This window comes from Staurois parvus, unplaced genomic scaffold (genome assembly GCF_062004578.1).
Source record: "Staurois parvus isolate SC_StPar_1 unplaced genomic scaffold, SC_StPar_1.0 ptg001134l, whole genome shotgun sequence".
Lineage (NCBI taxonomy): Eukaryota > Metazoa > Chordata > Amphibia > Anura > Ranidae > Staurois > Staurois parvus.
In genome coordinates, this window is record NW_028318930.1 from 3064788 (window position 1) to 3085957 (window position 21170).

A 21170-nucleotide genomic window follows, 5' to 3' on the forward strand; every position below is an offset into this window, starting at 1 on the left:
ACAATAGTAAACGTTGAGAAAAAAACTCTTCCTGCAAGGTAACCGTACAATGTGCTAGTATGCATTGCATAGTAGTACATTAAGAGACTTACATTGATATGAAGTGCTCCAGAGGTGTGCTGTTACCACGGTCAAGGTTTCCAATTTCACGCGGTCTTCCTTCCAGGTGAAGATGGAAGCCTTCCTTCCGGGTTCTTGGCTGCTTGAATGACATCACAGCCACAGTACAAAGCTCTGAAGCAACAGCATGGGTATACCGTTCCTTTGGTGCGCATGTGCCAGTGATGCGACTGGCTGCCAGACAAGCAAGCATCTCTTAAACAGTGGTCATTTACTGTCGGTTCATACCAAATCCATCCATGAAGTTGCACCGTTTCAAAGCCACTTTTTAGTGCGACTTGGCTGATATCTGCGTGACTTGACACACGTCTATGCAAGTCGCACCTGAAATTGGGAAAAAAAAAATAGTACAGGAACCTTTTTCTCAAATCGGAGCGTCACCGCAAATTCAAAGTCGCACCAGTTTGAATGGTTCCATTGCGGACGATAGGGTGCGACTTGTCATGCGGTTTGACACTCAGCTTGCACCAGTGCGAACTAGGGCTCAGGAGATATTCAATTAACCTGCAGGTAAGCTTTATTATAAATCGCAATGCGAAGTTTACTACCACTTTAAAGCAGTAGTAAGTTCACACTGGAACACAGTGCAGGAAACTCGCCATCTGTGCGCATGTCCCGCACCATGTGTAAAATGCAGTTGCGATCTGCAGCGGGTGTAAATGTTAACGATATCTTGAATGCAGGTCATGGTACAAAAATGTCATCCAGTTGCAGTGCATTTCCAATAGTAGTGAAAATACTACTTTTGGTGTGATTTTAACCCATTTGTAATGAATTCAGTGCACTGAATCACATGTGAATTGCACGTGAATGTGCTGCACATGCCTGTGCTATTCGTAGTGTTAACTAGGGCTAAAAGAGAAAAAATGGCCCCCCTGCAGGTCAACTGCATCACCTACTAGCACATTATGGCAGACTTGCCTTTCAAACGGAGCCCTGCAGTTGTGCGCTGTCACTGCTGCAGGCGCTTCATCTTTTCTCAGTCTTCATTCTGGATCCCGGCTTTCCGACCATGCCTGCTAGTCATGAGCATGGCACTCTGCATTGACAGCACACTCGGAGTGCCTCCAACGCAGAGAGTATTGTGCATGCGGCAGTGATGTCACCAGCTTCTGCCACTGTGAATATCACCTAAACGGTGCACATTTAGAAGATATTCATCCATAGGTAACAAGTGAAAAAGCAAAGTTTAATACTGATTTTAATTTTCTTTAGGCCTGCTTGGTTCCATCTAATCTTTCATAAGGATTCTTTCACTCTGCTTCATTGCAAAAACGCATATGCGTTTTGGCTGCAGTGCATTCAATTTAATACAAGACATGGTGCATTCCCCCCTGGACAAAGTAGGTGGTGCAGACTGGGAGTCTGAAATTCCAAGGTCTGCCCACTACAGCAAGCTGGGTTGCAAAGTAAGGAAGTTACAAGGCTGGTGGGATAAAGGACATAGTGGTCCAGTTTTTTTTTTTTTATTGTTTTTTTTTTTTTCAACTTATTTTAGAGGGTTGTACATTGGGTAAAGTATGGGTTTCTCTCAGCCTGAATGTTCATGCATTCAGTCAAGAACAAAATCGTTAGAAGGTCAGACACTGTTACACATTTTCAATAACATTTCTACCCAGAGTTTAGCTATCTGGTGATCCTGCCATGAATGTGCTTGTTCAGGCACTTCCTGTTATCAGGCGACAACTGTCTCATAGTTGTGCTCTGTGTTGTCACCCTGGGACATTCACCTCTAGTGGAGACTGAAAGTTGCAATGCGGACTCACTTTATGCAGTCATGGTCCATTGTTGTCACTTTTCGGACGTCAGTCCAGACCAATTATGTGATCTATGCCGTCCTGCATATAATCTGGAATACAGCAGCTCCACGCTTGTTCCTGTGATGATGGGGACACCATCCATCCTAGCTTTTATGCAGGATTGTGCCAATCAAGCAGAATACTACTTCTTGGCCAGGCTTTGCAGAAGCAGCAGTTGCCTTAAAGGTATGTCATTCTAAGGAAGTGTAATTTCTCTGCTCTGCGGTGTCATTTGTTAACTATTGGGGCCCATTCATTGCACTGCAAATTTTACTGTAAAAATGATCTAACCAAAAATGGAGTGTTTTCCTTCCATAGGAACAACTTCAGTGAATGTTTCATGAAAGTGGTAATGCACCACAGTCCTTCACATTGTCAGATATTATCTAGTTGCACTGCGCCTGAAAATTCTGTAAAAAATCTTTTGTAGCTATGAATATTTTGTCAGCGATTTTCAGTAAATACCCCTTCCCACACAGTGCAGTGACTGGCGTTTTTCCTGCCCTGGAAGAATGCCAGTCACTGCCAGGGACACATAGAAACAATTGCATTTTATGTGCCCTGTCTGCACAACAGTACAGCCTAGAGATGCAGTGCAGTGAGCTGCAATAAAATGTAGACATGCTGCATTTTATTGCAGCTCATAGGAAGGCACTGCATGTGGTAGCACAGTAAGGTGGTGCATTGTGCCAAGCTGTTATGACATGAAGTGTCACTTTGTGCACTTCAAATAAAGTTGAGAAAAACAAAAAGGAACTGTGTAATGTGCAGAAACACAACACACCGCCCCCTCACTGTGGCTCACTGCAAAACTGACAACTGCCCGCACTCTAAAGCTTAGCTGTAGCTATTAATTGCATAACATTATGGGGTCTGCTTATGAAAGTGCACAGAGTAAATTTATTTTACCCTTTCTCTGCAATGTGGATGTTGAGGTGCAAAGCATCTTTGAGTCCATTTGCGTGATTGCATTGTGATCCATGCTACGCGTGTTGTGGTGCCATTGCTTTTGAATGCCATTGCTTTTGAATGGCACTTCAATGCACGAAGGCAACACACTATAGTTATTGCAGTAAAATTTGTGGCATGTCATGATTTTTGGGACTTTTATTGTGTTAGCAGGGCATTCACTTCAATGGGCTGCCTTAACCACTTGCTCTCCTGAGGATTTACCCCCCTTCATGACCAGGACATTTTTTGCGTTGCGGCACTGCACTACTTTAACTGACAATTGTGTGGTCATGCAATGCTGCACCCAAATTAAATCCCCCCCCCCCCCCCCCCCATGATTTGAGCTTTCTTTCGGTGGTATTTGATCGCCTGTGTGTTTAAATTTTTTGCACTATAAGCAAAATAAGACCGACAAGAAGAAATTTTTTTTTTGACTTTTTGCTATTACACATATCCAGTAAAAAAATTTAAACATATTTGGTCATAAATTTAGGCCAAAATGTATTCCGCTACATGTCTTTGCTAAAAAATAAATCCCAATATGTGTAAATTAATTGGTTTACTTGGAAGTTATAGCGTTTACAAATGGTGGTATAGATAATGGGGTTTTTTTTCTCTACTAGTAATGGCGGCGTTCAGTGACTTGGCGGGACTGCGGCGTTCATTCTGACACTGGGGGGAATGGCCAATAGACACTGGGGGGAACAGCGTGTTATAGAAATATATGATTTAGCACTATATATAAACTAGCACCATTCATAACACGGGTAAACCTGCGTTCATGCGTAGTGTAATGCATTTTGGATCATTTATATATCAAGTGAGCAATTTCAGGGTTTGTTTACATGTAAGGTTTTTGCTTTGACATTCGCACATCTGACTGTGTAGCTAGATAGGCATGAACATCTATAGCAACAAGCCAAGGGCAGTGATGCTGGTGAGGAGCTATTGGTGCCATTGGTCAGTGATTATCCAACAAAATGATGTTGTCTGTCTGTCCTTTGATACACTATAGGATTTGCTAGTACATGGACCATTATTTGGTACAGATGGTCTGTAAATTATGCAGTGTCAAATTAACAGAAATAATATAATTACTGAATCCACTGCTTGCCCCACACGATCTGATGTGAATTGAGATGAATACTACGATTGACATACTAGAAAGTATGGGCTGTTTGATTCCAATTGGGAGCAGAAAAGGCCATATTTTTTCCCTAAGCAAAACAAAAGTAATGTTTTACAAATTTTACCACTTGCCCTCCTGAGGATTTGCCACCCCCTTCATGACCAGGCCATTTTTTTGCATTATGGCACTGCGTTACTTTAACTGACAATTGCGCGGTCATGCAACTCTGCACCCAAATTTAATTTTTCCTGAAAATTGAGCTTTCTGTCAGTGGTATTTGTCGCCTGTGCATTTATTATTTTTGCATTTAACTACTTGACCTCCTGAGGATTTACCCCCCTTAATGACCAGGACTCTTTTTGCTACTCGGCGCTGCACTAATTCAACTGATAATTGCGCAGTCATGCAATGCTGCACCCAACGAAATTTACGTCCTTTTTTTCACACAAATAGAGCTTTCTTTCAGTGGTATTTGATCATCTGTGCGCTTTTTATTTTTCACGCTATAAACAAAGGCCAAAATTTTTGAAGAAAAACTATTTTTTACTTTCAGCTATAAAAAATATATAGTAAACTCAAAGTTGGTTATAAATTTAGGCCAAAATGTATTCTGCTACATGTTTTTGTAAAAAAAAAAATCCCAATAGGTGTATATTGATTGCTTTGTGTGAAAGTTATAGCGCTGCGCTAGTTTAACGGACAATTGCGTGGTCATGCAATACGGTATATAAATGAAATTTTATATCCTTTTTTTTTTTTTTTTTTTTTTTTTTTCCCCCCCCCCACAAATTGAGCTTTCTTTTGGTGGTATTTGATTGCCTGTGCAATTTTTTTTTTTTTTTTTTTTTTTTTTGCGCTCTAAAAAAGCTGACAATTTTGAGGAAAAAAAACAATATTTTGGACTTTTTGCTATAAAACATGTCCAGTAAAAAAAAAAAATTAAAAATCAAATTTAGTCATAAATTTCTGCCCAAATGCATTCTGCGACATGTCTTTGCTAAAAAAAAAAACCAATACGTGTAAATTAATTGGTTTACGTGAAAGTTATAGTTTTTACAAATGGCAGGAAAGATACTGGGATTTTTAGTTTTTTTTTTTTTTTTTTTTTTTTTTTTTTTTTTTTATACTAATAATGGCAACGATCAGGGACTTATGGCGGGACTGCGGCGGACATTCTGACACTGGGGGGGGTACTGATTTGGGATCACTGACATCCCCAGTGACACCAATACAATGATCAGTGCAAAAAAAAAAACACTGACACTGTACTAATGGCACTGGGGAGGAAGGGGTTAAGTTTATTTTGCAGGGAAGGGTTATCTGAGTGAGGGGGGGTGTGCTGGACAGGCTGATCGAGAGAGAGAATCTCTTCTGTCCTGATCAGCTTGTTCTCGAGCTGTCAGGGAAGTGACAGAAAGCACAGCTTCTGCAGCTGTGCTCTCTGTCACTGGTTGCCGCCGATCGCCGGGAGATAGCCGGTAAGGACCGGCTGTGACCTGGTGACTGACACCCGCGGCTGTGATCGGCGGGACAGGTAGGGCGGCGGAGTGCCTCACGCACGCCCCCTACCTATTTACAAAACACATGTTTTAAAATGTGGTTTTGCTTGCCCGTGCCGCCGTATTAGTGGCAGGGCGGCAAGTGGTTAACAAAAAAAAATGTCAATTTTGAGAAAAAAAACCCAATATTTTTGACTTTGCTATTAGACATGTCAAGCAAAAAAATTTTTTAAATCAAATTTAAGCCAAAACATATTCTGCTAAAAAAAAAAAAAAAAAAAATCCCAATACGTGTAAATTGGTTTATGTGGAAGTTTATAGCATTCACAAATGTGTGTGTGTGTGTATATATATATATATATATATATATATATATATATATATATATATTATATAGTATTTTTTAATAGTAATGGCAGCGATCCAGTGACTTATAACAGGACTGCGGCGGGCATTCTGACACTGGGGGGAACTGGCTTGGTGTCATTGACATCCCAAGTGACACCAATACAGTGATCGGTGCTAAAAAAAAAAAGCACTGATACTGTACTAATGGCACTGGGCAGGAAGGGGTTAACATGAGGGGTGGTCAAAGGGTTAACTGTGTGCTTCTTCACTATGTCCTGTATCCGTGTGCTTCACTGTAATCACACTGCTTTGCATGGCTTGCTGTGCACAGCCATGCACAGCAGTGTGTATGAGCCGAAAGGGAGAACTGTTTCCTCAGCAGTCACCAGGCGCCGGCGATTAATCACCGGCGGGAACTCGGTGATTGACAGCCTTTAATACCGATGTGGGCAGGGCGCGTGCCTCCTACCCGGAAATGCAGTGTATATGTGTGTGTATATATTTTATATATTAGTGATTTTGTGCACCCGTGCCGCCCTGTAGCAGTATTTCTGCTATAGGGCGGTTAAAGTGGTTCTAAAGGTTGTGTGGGGTTTTTTGCCTCACACCTGTTCAACCCCTATGGACCAGAGCAATTTTTACATTTCTGCTATGGGCCTGTTTATTCCATGATAACGTCATTAAAGTGGTTGTAAAGGCTGAAGGTTTTTTTTATTTTCATGCATTCTATGCATGAAGATAAAACACCTTCTGTGTGCAGCAGTGTCCCCAGCCCCACATTACCTACCTGTGCCTCATCGCAATCCAGCGATGTGAATGATGGGCTCAGCTGCCTCGGGGGTCTGCCTCCTCATTGGCTGAGACTCCAAGCAGGAGCCATTGGCTCTCACTGCTGTCAACCCCAGCCAATGGTGAGAGAACGGGGGTGAAGCCAAGCCGCAGCTCCGTGTGTGAATGGGCACATGGAGCAGTGGGTCACCCCCATAGCAAGCTGCTTGCTGTGGGGGCATGCGGCAGACGGGGAGCCAGAAGAGCCTTCGGGGTACTGAGAAGTGGAGGGTCCATGTAATACATATATTGTTTAACCACTTCAATACCAGCACTTTTACCCTCTTCCTGCCCAGGCCAAATTTCCGCGTTCACACTTTGAATGACAATTGTGCGGTCATGCAACACTGTCCCCAAATTAAATTTTTAGCATTCTGTTCACACAACTGGAGCTTTTTATTACATTTCTTTTCATATTGCACTATGACCAAAGTAGTATAATGTCACCATAGTAACATTGCACTACTTTGGGGACGTGATCAGTATTTGGTTTTTTTTGGGTTTTTTTATTACACAATTTGCTTATAGCAAAGAATTTCTTTGATATAAGCAAGCATTTAACAAAATGAAATAGATTAATTCAGGTTTTTTTGTTGTGATTGGCCACGGCTAATCACATGACACAAATGGGTTGTTGTTGGCCCAGCCTGTGCGTGTGATCACTGTGACCATTCCCAGCTAGACACAGTTGTATAGCTATCTATTGTTTACAACTGTCATGTGACTTGTGATTGGTCACAGCAGGTCACTTGGTACTGGCAATGGGGCCGGTACACAGATCTGTCATCGGCCATGTCCGAGGTACACAGCCGGTGACAGATCTCGATGCAGCGCGGCCCTGCAGGCACACGTAAGGCGTGATCTGGGAACGATGTCATTTGATGCCCTCCTAAATCGACGAGAGTCTCGCCAGGCCGTCATTTTACTATAGGCCGGGCGGGAAGTGGTTAAGGACAAACAAGGCTTTCTTTTCATGAATACTTTCTTGCAACAATGATTTTTTTTTTTCTTTGCAATCCTTAAATAAATGTAGCAAAACACACTCTTTTTTTTTTCCTTTGAGCAGTGTTAGTTTAAAAATATATAGCGTTACTGCACATAAGTGTTCATTTTATTCTGTAATTTGTTCTGTTTAAAATTACACTAAAATTATGATTCTGGTACAAAGCATTGCAGTTATTTACAAATGAATATTTTGGGGTTTTCTTTTCTCAATTTTGCTTTTTTTTTTTTTTTTTTTTTTTAAATGTGAAATTGTTAATATTTGTACACCTTTAACAAATATTTACTAAACAAAAACAAAAAAGGACAAAATAAAATCATCAAGAAAATAATTGGAGGAGAATGAGTTAATTAGGGCTGATTAGAGTAAACTATGGGCTAATTAGAGATTAAACAAGGTTACATTTAATTAAATAAAAAACAATACTTTTGTCATGTTGCTTTAACTGACTTCATCTGTAGATGGACGTTCATCCCTTTGTTCTTTAGATGAATAAATAGATACAAAATAAAACCATGTTTCTTTGTATGTTTCTGTAGTCACAATGTTGTTGATAAAGCTTACCAGACTGCTTTTTTTTTTTTTTTTTTTTTTTTTTTTGACCGCTACAGCTGTCAGAACATGGTGTGCACTGGGTGGCCAGAAGGACACCCTGTGTACCATCATGACACTTTTTTGGGCGTGTCTAACATGCCTTGAGTCTGCAACTGCTTTTTTTGTGTAATGGCACAATCTTCCTCTTTTCTGGTCCCCTTTGTGGCCCCTCTCCCTTGCCAAGTGCCTCCAGCGCAAGCTACTTTCTCTGGGGGCACTCGTGCATGTTTGCTCCCGAGCCAGCTCTGTGTCTGAGACCCCTATCCTGCCTCTGCATAAAGGTAAATATGTTTAGCCTTTACAACCATTTTAATCCTGATGCTGTTTTAGAGTACAGAATCTTTTCTTTAGCAATTGTAGCCAGAAGGAAACTGATGAAAGGAAATGTTAGCTGCTGCAGAATTAAAAATAATTAAATGGAATTATGAGCCACTGATCCAAAAGAAATACTGTACGTTGACACTCAGTTATTCACTTCCATACTATTTCCAAGTCAGCGACTCGGAAATAATTGAAGCTAGAAGGCTTTAATGATAGCCAGGCAACTAGCAGTTTCAGAAGTGTCAAACTTATTTTAACCACCTCCTGCCCGCCATATAGTCCAATGACGGGCGCAAGGTGGTTCTCTCATTCTGATAGGCCATCTTTTGACGTCCTTCCATTCTCACCGCGCGTGCGCAGCTCAGGGAGCGTGCGGCGATCGGCAGTGCTCTGTGTCCCTCGGACACAGCGGATCACTGATCCACAGAAAAAGCCAAAGATGTCGGCTTGGTCATGTGATCAGCTGTGTCCAATCACAGCTGATCACATGTAAACACGAAAATGCCGGTTATCAGCAAACAAGAAAATGCCAGTTATCAGCATTTCTCTCCTCTCGAGCTGTCACGCTGACAGCTCGAGAGGAGAGCCAGTAATCAGCATTCCGCGGAGGACATGTACACTGATCACCAGGGCACTGATGATCAGTGTGCCCTGATCAGTGTGGCCCCAGAAGTGCCACCTGTCAGTGTCCATCAGTGCTGAACAGTGCCACATCAGTGCCCATCTGAGCCGCCTTTCAGTGCCCATCAGTGATACCTGTCAGTGCCACCTATCAGTGTCCATCAGTGAATCTTATCCGTGCCCATCACTGCAGCCTCATTAGCGCACATCAGTGAAGGAGAAAAATCACTTATTTACAAAATTTTATAACAAAAACGAAGACATTTTTTTTTTCAAAATTTTCAGTGGTTTTTGGTTTGTTTAAGAAAAAATAAAAAACAGAGTTGATTAAATACCACCAAAATAAAGCTCTATCTGTCACAAAAAAATTATAAAAATTTCATATGGGTACAGTGTTGCATGACCGTGCAATTGTCATTTAAAGTGTGACAGCGCTGAGAGCTGGAAATTGGCCTGGGCAGGAAGGGGGTATAAGTGCCCTGTAGGCAAGCGGTTAAAGACAGTTTTCCTTTAACCACTGGCCTACAGAGCACTTATACCCCCTTCCTGCCCAGGCCAATTTCCAGCTTTCAGCGCTGTCGCACTTTGAATGACAATTGCACGGTCATGCAACACTGTACCCATATGAAATTTTTTATTAAAAATTTCAGACAGAGCTTTCTTTTGGTGGTATTCACCTCCTGGGATTTTTATTTTTTCTTAAACCACAGAAAATTTTGAAAAAAAAGTTTTTTCTTAGTTTTTGTTAAAAAATTTTGTAAATAAGTGATTTTTATCCACTGATGTGCGCTAATGAGGCTGCACTGATGGGCAGTGACAGGCATCACTGATGGGCACTGAAAGGAAGCACTGATACATGGCACTGACTGGCGGCACTTACTGGCGGCTCAGATGGGCACTGACTGCTGGCACTGATGGGCACTGACTGCTGGCACTTCTGGGGCCACACTGCTCATCAGGGCACACTGATAATCAGTGCCCTGATGCTCAATGTACATGTCCCCTCCATGGAAAGCCGATTACCGGCTCTCCTCTCCTCTCGAGCTGTCAGCGTGACAGCTTGAGAGGAGAGAAATGCTGATAACTGGCAATTCCATGTTTACATGTGATCAGCTGTGATTGGACACAGCTGATCACATGACTGAGCCAACATCTTCTGCTCTTTCCGTGATCCGCTGTGTCCGAGGGACACAGCGCACCGGCGATCGCTGCGCGCTCCCTGAGTCGCACATGCGCGGTGAGAATGGAAGGACGTCATATGACGTCCTATCAGAATGAGAGAACCACCTTGCGCCCGTCGTACTATATGGCGGGCGGAAGGATGTTAAATCACTGTTGGTGGGCCTTTTCAGTGGATGGTTTGTATATTCATGTTTAGCCGCTGTCTGCATTATCTTTAGATGGCAGCGTTATTTGCACTTAATTATTGCAGTTTGATTACCTTTCTTTTTATTGCACAACTGCACTGTAAGAGGGGAATTTACTGGAAAAGACTGGAACAACTATGCATGTATCCAATCAGATTCTGGCTTTAATTTTTAAAGCCTAAATGAACATGTTGAAGATGGAGGCTGATTGGCCACTATGCACAGCTGTTATAGATTTTGTGTGCTCCAGTTTTGGCAAATTCCTGCTTATACGTTTTTCTGTATAGAGAAGAGTGTTTAGCAGTCTAACAAAGGAACCTTTTTTGATCCCCTTTTGTAACAAAACATAGGACCATAAAGTGGAACCCCAACTAAACCTTCGTGTCTTTGAATTGCACTGAAAGATTTACACTCCCAGTAAAAAAAAAAAAAAAAAAAAAATCTAATAAAAGCTGTTTTTGATGTAATCATTACTTGAGCATTGGCATGGAAAGGTTATTAACTACTCCATATAGAAGCCTTGCTTTCCAATGAGTAGATTTTTCTCAAGACATTTCAAGTAACCTTTTTATTTATTTTTCAGATGGTGATGGAGTTCTCCGACAATATGCTGCCACTTGATAAACAGCAGAGTGACACCTTGCAGCTTAAGCAGTTTATCCAGGTACTGAAAATGTCTAGACCTTCAAGCCTAGGGTCCAAAGTGGGCATTTTGCTTCATTCTTTAAAGTGGTTGTAAACCCTTACATATACCCAGTGAAGTGACTAGATTCAGTTGTTACACTGAAGTTGTACCTGTTTATGTGTAGCCTTTTGTCCTGTACATCTATCCAAAGTCTAGAATTTATACAGGATCTATCAGCTTTGGAAAGCAGGGAGCTGAAGTTACATGCTTCAGAACTTGGTGAGAGCTGATATTTGAGGGAAGGGACACCCTCCCTTCACACAGGAACAGAGCTGAGGCTGCCAATCACAGTATGTGTGCTGGAGGTCCCTCCCCATTGCCATTTTTCTCGGTGTCAGGAAAACTTGTCAGAAGCAACCAACACACAACAGAGGAACGAAGCAGCAGACAGGATACTTGCTGCTCTCAATTGAGACAAGTACACGCTGAAGAGTGATATGCTTTGCTCATATTTCATGTCAGAAGTTTACAACCACTTTAAGTCTTTGATTCTTTCGCATTATTGCAAAATGGGAAGACATTCTTTATAACATGAAATGTTTATAGTAATTTGGTTGCAAATATAATCCTGGTTCAGAAGCATCTTATATGAGGCAGCAGCATTATTTTCATGGACGCTAAACCATGTTGGCATTGCTACCCCAGATCTAATTTGCAGCCTGTGTATTCGAGGAATACAGTTTCTATTCGAGACTTCTGACACATGTTTAGCTTCTTGGCAGAGTCACTTAAAGGGATAGTTCAACTTTACCAAAAGCTGCCTATGTGGATAAGGGGTGTTTGTAGATAAAAACAAACTGTGCAGCTCTGACTAAAGTTGAATAATTCCCTTGCTATAGGTATTTGCATGTCTCCTGAAGCCTGACTGGAAAACCCCCATGGTGTTGCTAGGCCAGGCCTAGTCATTACTGCTCGCCTCCACCACTACAGGAGTGAGCTCTCAGACACTGAGTTCAGAGATACTGCATCAGGGGGGAGAGTGAGCATGTGAGCGCCCAATCCGCCTCACAGGATTTGATTGACTGCAGATGGAGCTCATTGCCCCTTCTGTTCTCTGAGCCTGTGATGGGGGGGAGAGAAAGAGAGCAGTGCCTCTGCTCTCAGGCAGAGCACTGGATTGAAACTGGGGGTTCCTGGGGGTTGTTTGATCTCTCATTTGATGGTAATGGCATGACAACAGTTATCCTTTTGGTTGTCTGAAAGGGTGGTATTCTGACAAGCGCTATTAAGAGGGCATGTACCCACTGACCACCAATGCTGGGGACATTCTCATCACTAGTGTAGCGGACATTCTTTCCCACTAACCACCAATGTCAGGATTGTCTTCTTCCAAGGGGTTCCCCAAGATCTAAAAATTACTTTAGGGGTTCCTCTGGGGGTAAAAAGGCTGTCCTAGACCAAAGCTTGACTGGCACATTGATGAAGTACGCACTAGTTTGTTTTCAATAAGGCATAAACACTGCTCATAAACTATAAAACAATGAATTGCATTTAAACAGGGGTGTTGCATTATGATGGTGTAATAACGTGGTTTTGATTATATGGGAACTAGAATATCTTCTATGCATATTTGGTCTTGCTCAAAATAGGTAAGTGCATATGATCTCTGGTTTCCATTATAATGTCTTGCCTGATGAGCATATTAAAATGCTCCTTGGCCAATGTATTGTGTAAAAGACATCTAAATAAGTTTTTTAAAAATGCACTCCTTGATTAAAACCAATAAATTTAACATGGCTTACTACTTTTGTGACTTAATTTTATTTTGACAGTATCTACGGTATTTTCCATGCTCTTTAAACCAGAATTTATTTTTAGGAAAGAGACTAGGAGCTGTTAAACTACTGAAACTGATTACTGTGGTCCTTAATCTCTTCTATAACCAGGGCTTCTTAGGAACAGCACACTTCTTTAAATGTCTATCAATTACTTATCAGCAATGAGAGGATATGTGTGCATATAGTCGGTCTATTTTGCACCTATATATAGGACAGACCATTCCTAGATGTGGATTTGACCTTCAATGTGTTTCATTTAGAGGGCAAAGCCACTCTAGTTTTATCCCCCCCCCTTCATACCTAGGCCATTTTTTTGCAATAGAGCGCTGCGTTACTTTAACTGACAATTGCACGGTCATGCAACGCTATACAGAAATGAGATTTCTGCCATTTTCTCCAACAAATAGATCTTTTAGTGTGTGTGGTGTGGGTTTTTTTATTTTTATACGAGTAATGGTGACGATCAGCAACTTGAAATTGTGCCAGACAGTCTAACACTTTGTGGGAACCAGTGACACTAATACAGTGATCAATGTTAAAAAAAAAAAATATATACACGGACGCTGTACTAATGGGAAGGGGCTAAACATCTAGGGTGATCAATGTGTTGTCTACCTAGCCAGTGTTTGTGTGCACAGTGTGCTGTTTTTAGTAGGCAATAAAATCTAGCAGATCGCCACTGACAGAACACAGCTCTGCCTTGCTTGTCTCCTCAATGAGCAACAGATGCCAATGGTCATCTATTGGCTAGCTTCTGCTGTGCCCAATCACAGCGGAAGCAGTGCTCCAGTTGCAAGTTCCTGCTTTCTATGTGCCCAAGCGGTTATTTTTATTCATCCAGTGCAGAAAAACCCACTGTGCTATGTGTGAATAAGCTCTGAAACTGATCCAGATTCTTATTGTGTTATCACATTTTTGTTTTGTTTTTTTTTGTTTTTTTCCCTCTTGTCACAGCGCCACAGCATGCTGAGCGAGCAAGAGCTGAGTATTGCCATGATGGTGACCTCACGAGAAGTTTTCAATGCACTTTCCCAGCTTGTTCCATGTGTTGGTTGTCGAAGGAGTGTGGAACGCCTTTTCACTCAGCTTGTGGAGTCTGGAAACCCTGCACTGGACCCTCTCTCAGTGGGTGCGAAGGGTGTGCTCACTCTATCACACAGTTGTATGACTGATGCCACAAAATTGTACACGCTGTTTTATGTGCGGGGGTGAGTAGCATTTAATTTTTCCTTGGCTTGTAGATATATACTGTATGGGCTTTATTTTAGATTTGACTGAAAAAATAAATGGTTTCCTATACACGTTTCCCATCTTGGTGATGAGTATATAAATATTCTGTTTTGAGTACTAGAAATTACTTAACCATTTTCCTTTTTTTTTTTTTTTTTTTTTTTTTTTTTGTTAAGCCCCATAATTTCCCCCCTCGGCTGTAAATATTACTGCTCCTAGTTCAGTTCAAAGCAGTGACCACTGTAAAGACAAATCTGGGATTTATTTTGTAGTTAATACACACGGACATTGAACTTAAGAGTATGCTGAAAAGTGGGTAGAATATTGTCTGCTTCAAACATAGGTAATACAAATCTTGGCAGTGGGCATGGTACATACATCTCATACTACTCACATGTAAGTTGAGTATTGTCATGAAGTGTGGGTAGGTAAGCATACAAGCATACCGTTGGGTTGCTTTGACAGGCCTTGTTATGGCTAACATTAGATTTCCAAATAATATTCTCATAAGAGTGTGTCACAGATAATAATTTTTAAACTTTTGACTGAAGAAACGTATTTAGGTATTACATTTAGTATTCAATTTGGCGACCGTTTTGAACAAAAGCGAAAGAACACTCTAACCCTCAAGTTGCCCCATGAACAGCCACAACAAAACTTTCTTTAGTTTTTGTATTTTGAGTTTGGTACACAGACCGTAGTAAAAACCTGTTTCTACTCACATTCTGAGAGAAAAGGTGTCTCTTCAGTTGAGATAAGGATTTGAACAAAAATACACATTTCTTATCTATGCGTCACAAGAATAGAAAGTTAGGTAATTCTCCCCAGTAGGTGCAAAAGGGCAATTAAACCTGTCGTAAGTTCTGACTTTTTCTGACTCTAGCCTAAATAAGAGAATGTGGTTGGGCTTTAAATGTGTGCCTAAAGAAGGAATAATTATTTGTAGCTCCCGTTACTGAAAATAAAGCACATAATGGGAAATAATGTGGTGTGTGGTTGTATTTTTATTTACTCGTTGGGATTTTTGAAAAGAAGTTTATAGATTACTTGTGATATTTTTTGCACACAGATTTTCTTTAGACTTTTTGTGCAATTTAATCTAATCTATTTTACTGTGTGACTGCTATATTGCATTATTTACATCCTTATTTTGAGTTCAACTTTTTTTTTTTTTTTTTTCAACACTAAGAGAAAATAACAGTGACATTTGAGCAGAGAACGTATCTCTGCAAGTCATAACTAGTACTCCAGCATTGACAAATGAGCAAGTTACATATCACTGGGCAGATGAAACGCACTATGGCACTATAGCTTTAGTCAAATTACAGCAAAAATAGTAGTACATGTCACTGGTTTTCCATCACCTGTACAACAGAAAGATATAAAGTTTCACACCAGTCCCTCCTGGCGCAGCTTTAGGCAGGGGTCAATCCTAGTATCTATACCAGTTATTAATCATCTTAATCATAAAGTGTCTTGCTTCTGAAACTGTTTACATACAGAAAACCGTGCATGGGCCTAGCTTCTATAAATAATTAGTGTGGTGTTGACAATCAGCCATCTCAGATAAGTAACATATTTTTTACAATCTTTGTCTGTCTTGTTTTCAGAACTAAACTAAGCAGTATGATTGAAGCGATTCCAAAAAGCAAGAAGAATAAAAGATGCCAGCTTCATTCATTAGATACACACAAGCCAAAGCCTTTGGGGTAAGTTTTGGTAGACCACAGTATTATGTGAGTATGCCTCATGGTTTATATATCCAAATTGAGAGATCTAAGGCACTGCTGCCTCGGACTGTTAGATTTAAGAGATTTGGAGTGACATTTGGTAATGTCACTACTGTGCTGTCCCACAGTTCTCTGTGCTGGAGGCTCTGACACGAGGAAGAAAATCTCTACCTCTACTAAATGGCCACCTCCACAGAGACACTGTGCAGAACAAGGTATGGTCATTCGGTAAGGGGGAAAGATCAGCTGCTGGAAGACCAGAGGCAATATTCGTGACTTGTCCTTTGCCATCTACCTGCCAGTTTATTGGCACAGCTTCTGGAGTTCAGTTCCTCTTAACTCATTTAATTGTCCTTTTTCTACAGTAGGACAGCTTGCAATGTGAGAATGTAAAATTGGCTGTGTAACAGGGGTGTGTAAATTTTTGAAAAAACTACCTGTCCAGGGACTAAATTGTGGTTCAAATCTACTTGTCTCTCATGACAATCTACTTTTCCAGATTAAAAAAAAAAAAAAAAAAAAAAAAGGTTTAACCAAAACCATATTTAAATCAGGTGATTTTTAGGAATGCTGGGGCTTTTAAAATCAAAAGGTGCTTTATGGCGACTTAAGTAGCTCAATGTTAAAATTATTACACGTTTATCGCCTCCTTCCCTCCCTGCCTGTCTCCAGCACCACACTTGGGGACTGGCATGGAGGGGAGAGACCTTGCAGTGTAATGAGAACTGATTGGGTGCTCCTCAGGAAAGGGGAGTGTCAGGTTTATCCTTTATCCCTTGCCAGAGCCGTGTGGTGTTTTTTTTTTTTTTTTCTTTTTTTCCCCCCCAAGTTTAAAAAAAAATAAAAAAAAAATAATATATATATATATATATATATATATATATATATATATATATATATATATATAATTTTAGGCCTGAAGATGACACAACCCCTAAACATGATATATTTTCTGAAAGCAGATACCCTAGAGAATAAAATAGTGGTAGTTCCAATTTTTTATGTTGCATAATATTACCACACAATTTCAGTAAAAAATACAAGCAAGTTAATTTTAGGGCACCAAAAAAAGCAATAAATTACCCTATTTTTTTTTTTTTTTGTACAATATAAAAGATGAGGTTTCATCAAGTAAATATCCAACATGTCAAACCTTAAATTTGCGTGCGCTTGTGAAATGGCGATGAACTTCAGTACCCTATATTTTCTATAGGTGACACTTTTTTAAAGCCCCTTTATAGGTCATTATAGTGTTATGAAGGGGGTCTCATGCTAGAATTTTTGCACTCATCCTGGCTTGTGTGGTGACATGAGAAAAGTGTATTGCAACTGACTTTTTCATGCGTAGGCGCCCCCGCTTGTGCTTTTACGTATGTACGTACATATAGGGGGGGGGGGAAATGTTATGTGCTTGCCTGTAACTTTCATTTTTTACAATTAAAAAAAAAAAAAAAAATTGTTTTTTTCGTCACACAAGGGACAAAGTTCCCTATGTGATGAGTTTTGGTGACAGGTTCTCTTTATTGAGACATCCAGGGTTATTAGATCTTAGGTCTATTAGTATGCCCTGGATGTCTCCTGTGTGCTCCACTGAATGTACTGTAGTGCACATCACACTGCATTACATTCTTTCCCGGGCCTCCATGGCCAGGAATCTATCAATGGGGACTCGGAAGTGACATCACGTCACTTCTGGGTCAGGACAAGAAGGGGAGCGTGTCCGCTGTCCTCCCTCCCCTTGAGCCGGCGGCGATGAACCAGTCCCGGGCCCGCAGATGGACAAGCAGAGCCCGGGAGACTTAACGCGGGGGGGGTTCACAAGGGGAACTGCCTGAATGCTTCCACCTGACAGGCATGCCCTGCTGCTTGCTTACAGGGCTAAAGGTTGGGCAATATAAATTCAACATCCCTGGTGTAAACTGTAAGCATTTAACAGTTAAATGCTACACAGTGAAATCTACTTTATTTCTTTGCAGGGGAAACTGGATGGACATTTGGGAAGTCATGTCCCAGGAATGCCGCGATGAAGTTGTTTTAATTGATTCCAGCTGTCTTTTGGAAACCTTGGAAAATTACCTACGGAAACACAGGTAACATCCCTTCGGTTTTGTACTAGCTGCTCTTCGGGCAATCAGAATAAATTTGTATTTCGTTGTACTTTAATCCCCCATTCACACCTGAGCTATTGTTGTACGATTCCCAAAGTTTGGGAGTGCTCAAGCTGAAGAATGTGATTATTTATTTTTAATAGGCTGTTCACACCTGTGCATTGTCGCCTGTCATGTGAAGCTCAAAGTACTTCGCTTTTTGCGGAAGAATCACGTGTTTTTGCTCCAGTGACTTCAATAGGAGCACCTGAAAAGTGTTTACTTGTATGTTTTTCAGGCTCTCCCAAATGGCCTATTTAAATGTCTATGGGAAAAATTGCTATTCTCTTGAACTCCTGAATTCGCCTTTAAATGTGCAAAAACACTTCCTAAATTGTCTGCCTGCCCTCATGCTAACTGTGAATAAGAGCTTACTTTGCATGGTTTGTGTTAAAGTAACAAATACTACAAGCAGAGACTTGTATCTCCGTAATTTAAAAAAATAAATAAAAATAAAGGGAGGAAAAATTTGGCAGTGTCTGCATGCATTGGTTAACTTTTATTATAAAGTCTTGTGTATGCAAAACCGTGTGTACAACAAGCTGCAGTAAGCTTGCTAAAAGTTTGCTGTAGATTTGACTTTGGCCTAAAAAAATACTGTAGGCCAGCCCAGGATAACCCATTCTACTACCAGTATGCCGCAGTTGTTTGCTATTGTCCTAGGTGGAGACATGTCTTTTCTCCAGTGTTAAGGCTAAAATAATTTTGCTAGCACTTTTTATTCGAGTTTATCCTTCAATTAAAGCTCGACTTTACATTGATGCTAGAGCTTGTCTTTCTGTTTAGTTATCTGGCATAGTCTTTCTCAGCCTGGCATTTGAAGTCCTTACATCCAGACCTTGCTGAACTGATAAGGGGATAGCCTTCAAGCACTGGGATCTGTGGTGGGCACTTTCCAAACTTGTTCTGACAGGTTGGTTAGCTTGTGGAATGCCTTACAGGTTCAGAGCCAATCTCTGCACTTACCGTTTCTAAAGACTGACTTAATGAGTAGGGCAGAGATTTGAGCAGAAAGTGCTGTATCGTTTACTTAGGTCACTGGGTGCCGTTTATTCTTCGTTCCTTCTGGTTTCTTGTGGGACTTGGCATTGATGTAATCTACTGGGTGGCGTGTCGCATTTACGGGCTCTGTGTTCCTTTCTCACCATACAGTATCGGGCTTCTCCCTGCGACTACTTCTGCTTGCAACAGATGTGGATCATCCATTTTCAACCTGTTCCAGTTGCCTGCTTACAGTGACTTTGGTCACCTGCAACCATTTGACTTACCTGCTACCAGCTGTCTATATTTCATGTGTACCCGAGGGCTTTCCCTGAGCCTACACATTGATTTACTGCCACCTGATCGCAATATGTCTAAGTATGGGGAAAATGGGGGGAAAAGAATTCCTGCTGCTTTGGCTTCCCCCAGCTCACACTCCACTAGCAGCTATGGGGCTTTTTGCCTACTGATGGTGCTGATGTTTGCAGCCTGAAGTTATGTTGTACGCAGCTCTTAGAGTCTACCCCTTCCTCATAGTCCTCTTTTAGCTCCGTCTTGTGTGGCTACATCCATCCTGTACCCTTTCAGCTGAGGTTTTTACTGGGGTTAAGAAGACATTATAGCCCAAATCAACCACATTTACTCTGATTGCAGAGGCCACAAGCGAGCTCCTGCATCCTCTCCCACATCTTCTTTATCTGATTTCCCATTGGCTTTAGTGACTTCAAATAAAACGGCCTCTGTGGCTGATGGCTTAGGAGTCCCTCCAGTCTTTAAGCAATGAACTTAGTTGCATTCTACTGCTAATACTCTAAGCTTGATGTTTCTACCAGTGCTGGTTCCACCCCATTTTCCAACTCTTTCTATATGAAGTTTGGAAGCCTCATGCTAAGCTGTTTGCTGTCCCAAGTCCTGGAAACAAAAGGAGGCATCTGCTCAGATCTTTTAGCTCTGAATGTCTTCATTCGAGTCAAGAAAATTTGTGGCTATCAGACTGGTGCCTGTATGCCCCCATGCAGAGCATCAACAGTTTCTACATTCTACATCAGTTTGGCCTTGCTGTTAGGTTTCTCATTTGCTCCTTGGGTATTCACCAAGATGCTAACCCCAGTCCTAAACCTGCTATGCTCTCGTAGCATCCCCATTGTGGGATATGTAGATGACCACCTACTGAGGGGCACGTGCTCTGCTGCACATTGTGGCTTGCTTGTCCAGATGTTGCAGCAGTTTGGGTGGGTCCTGAATCTTCAGAAATCCTCCCTGCAGCACAGTTATTTGGAGTATCTAGGTCTAGTCTTGGAAACGGCTTAGGCTGGAGTATTTTCCTCTCCCCTCCCCTCCCCTCCCCTTTCCCCTCCCCTCCCCTTTCCCCTCCCCTCCCCTTTCCCCTCCCCTCCCCTTTCCCCTCCCCTCCCCTTTCCCCTCCCCTCCCCTTTCCCCTCCCCTCCCCTTTCCCCTCCCCTCCCCTTTCCTCTCCCCTTTCAGTACAGTGTGAGTCAGTCACCACAAAATACAATGCACATGAATTAGCCATAAGGTAGCAATCCACATCTGAATAGATATAGGTAATGAGCTTTGTTTTCCAATTCTGTGCGAACAAGACATTTCCAAGAGAGACACAGCAGTACATAAGACCTTGAATATACATGACAAATGAAACGATGAAGCTGGAGTGTTCTTCCACAGGAGAAAATTCATACTTCACTAACTCCAGATGTGAGCTTTTCAGTTCATAGTCCTGGGCCTGTTGGTTTTCTTTCAGAAGGACTGATTCTCTTTTGGTCATTCCTGTCGAGGTGTACTTTACTAGATCTGTGAGTGCTTCTTGAGCTTTTCGGTATCAAACAACTGTTTCTCAGATTTGCAAGACTGTCTCCTAGTATGCTGTTTACAAGTTCTACCACATTTTGGCCTTCGCTAATTCCAGCTTCAAATATAAGGTCCTTCAGGCATCTCCTGTGAGTTGCAGGCAGTCCTTGGCTCTTTTTTGAGCATTTTAGTGCTGCTTTACTATGTTGCCCACCTCTCAGTTGAAGGTA

General features: G+C 41.4%; 1 protein-coding gene across 1 annotated transcript in view; it reads left to right on the forward strand.

The window, feature by feature from the left end:
- The window catches only part of GGNBP2 (gametogenetin binding protein 2), a 35235-nt gene that overhangs the window by 707 nt on the left and 13358 nt on the right, over positions 1 to 21170 (forward strand). The window contains exons 2-5 of the mRNA XM_089659203.1: positions 11164 to 11244; positions 13998 to 14251; positions 15884 to 15982; positions 17980 to 18093. Coding sequence (XP_089515329.1) covers positions 11164 to 11244; positions 13998 to 14251; positions 15884 to 15982; positions 17980 to 18093 — 548 coding nt within the window. The remainder of the gene's footprint in view (positions 1 to 11163; positions 11245 to 13997; positions 14252 to 15883; positions 15983 to 17979; positions 18094 to 21170) is intronic.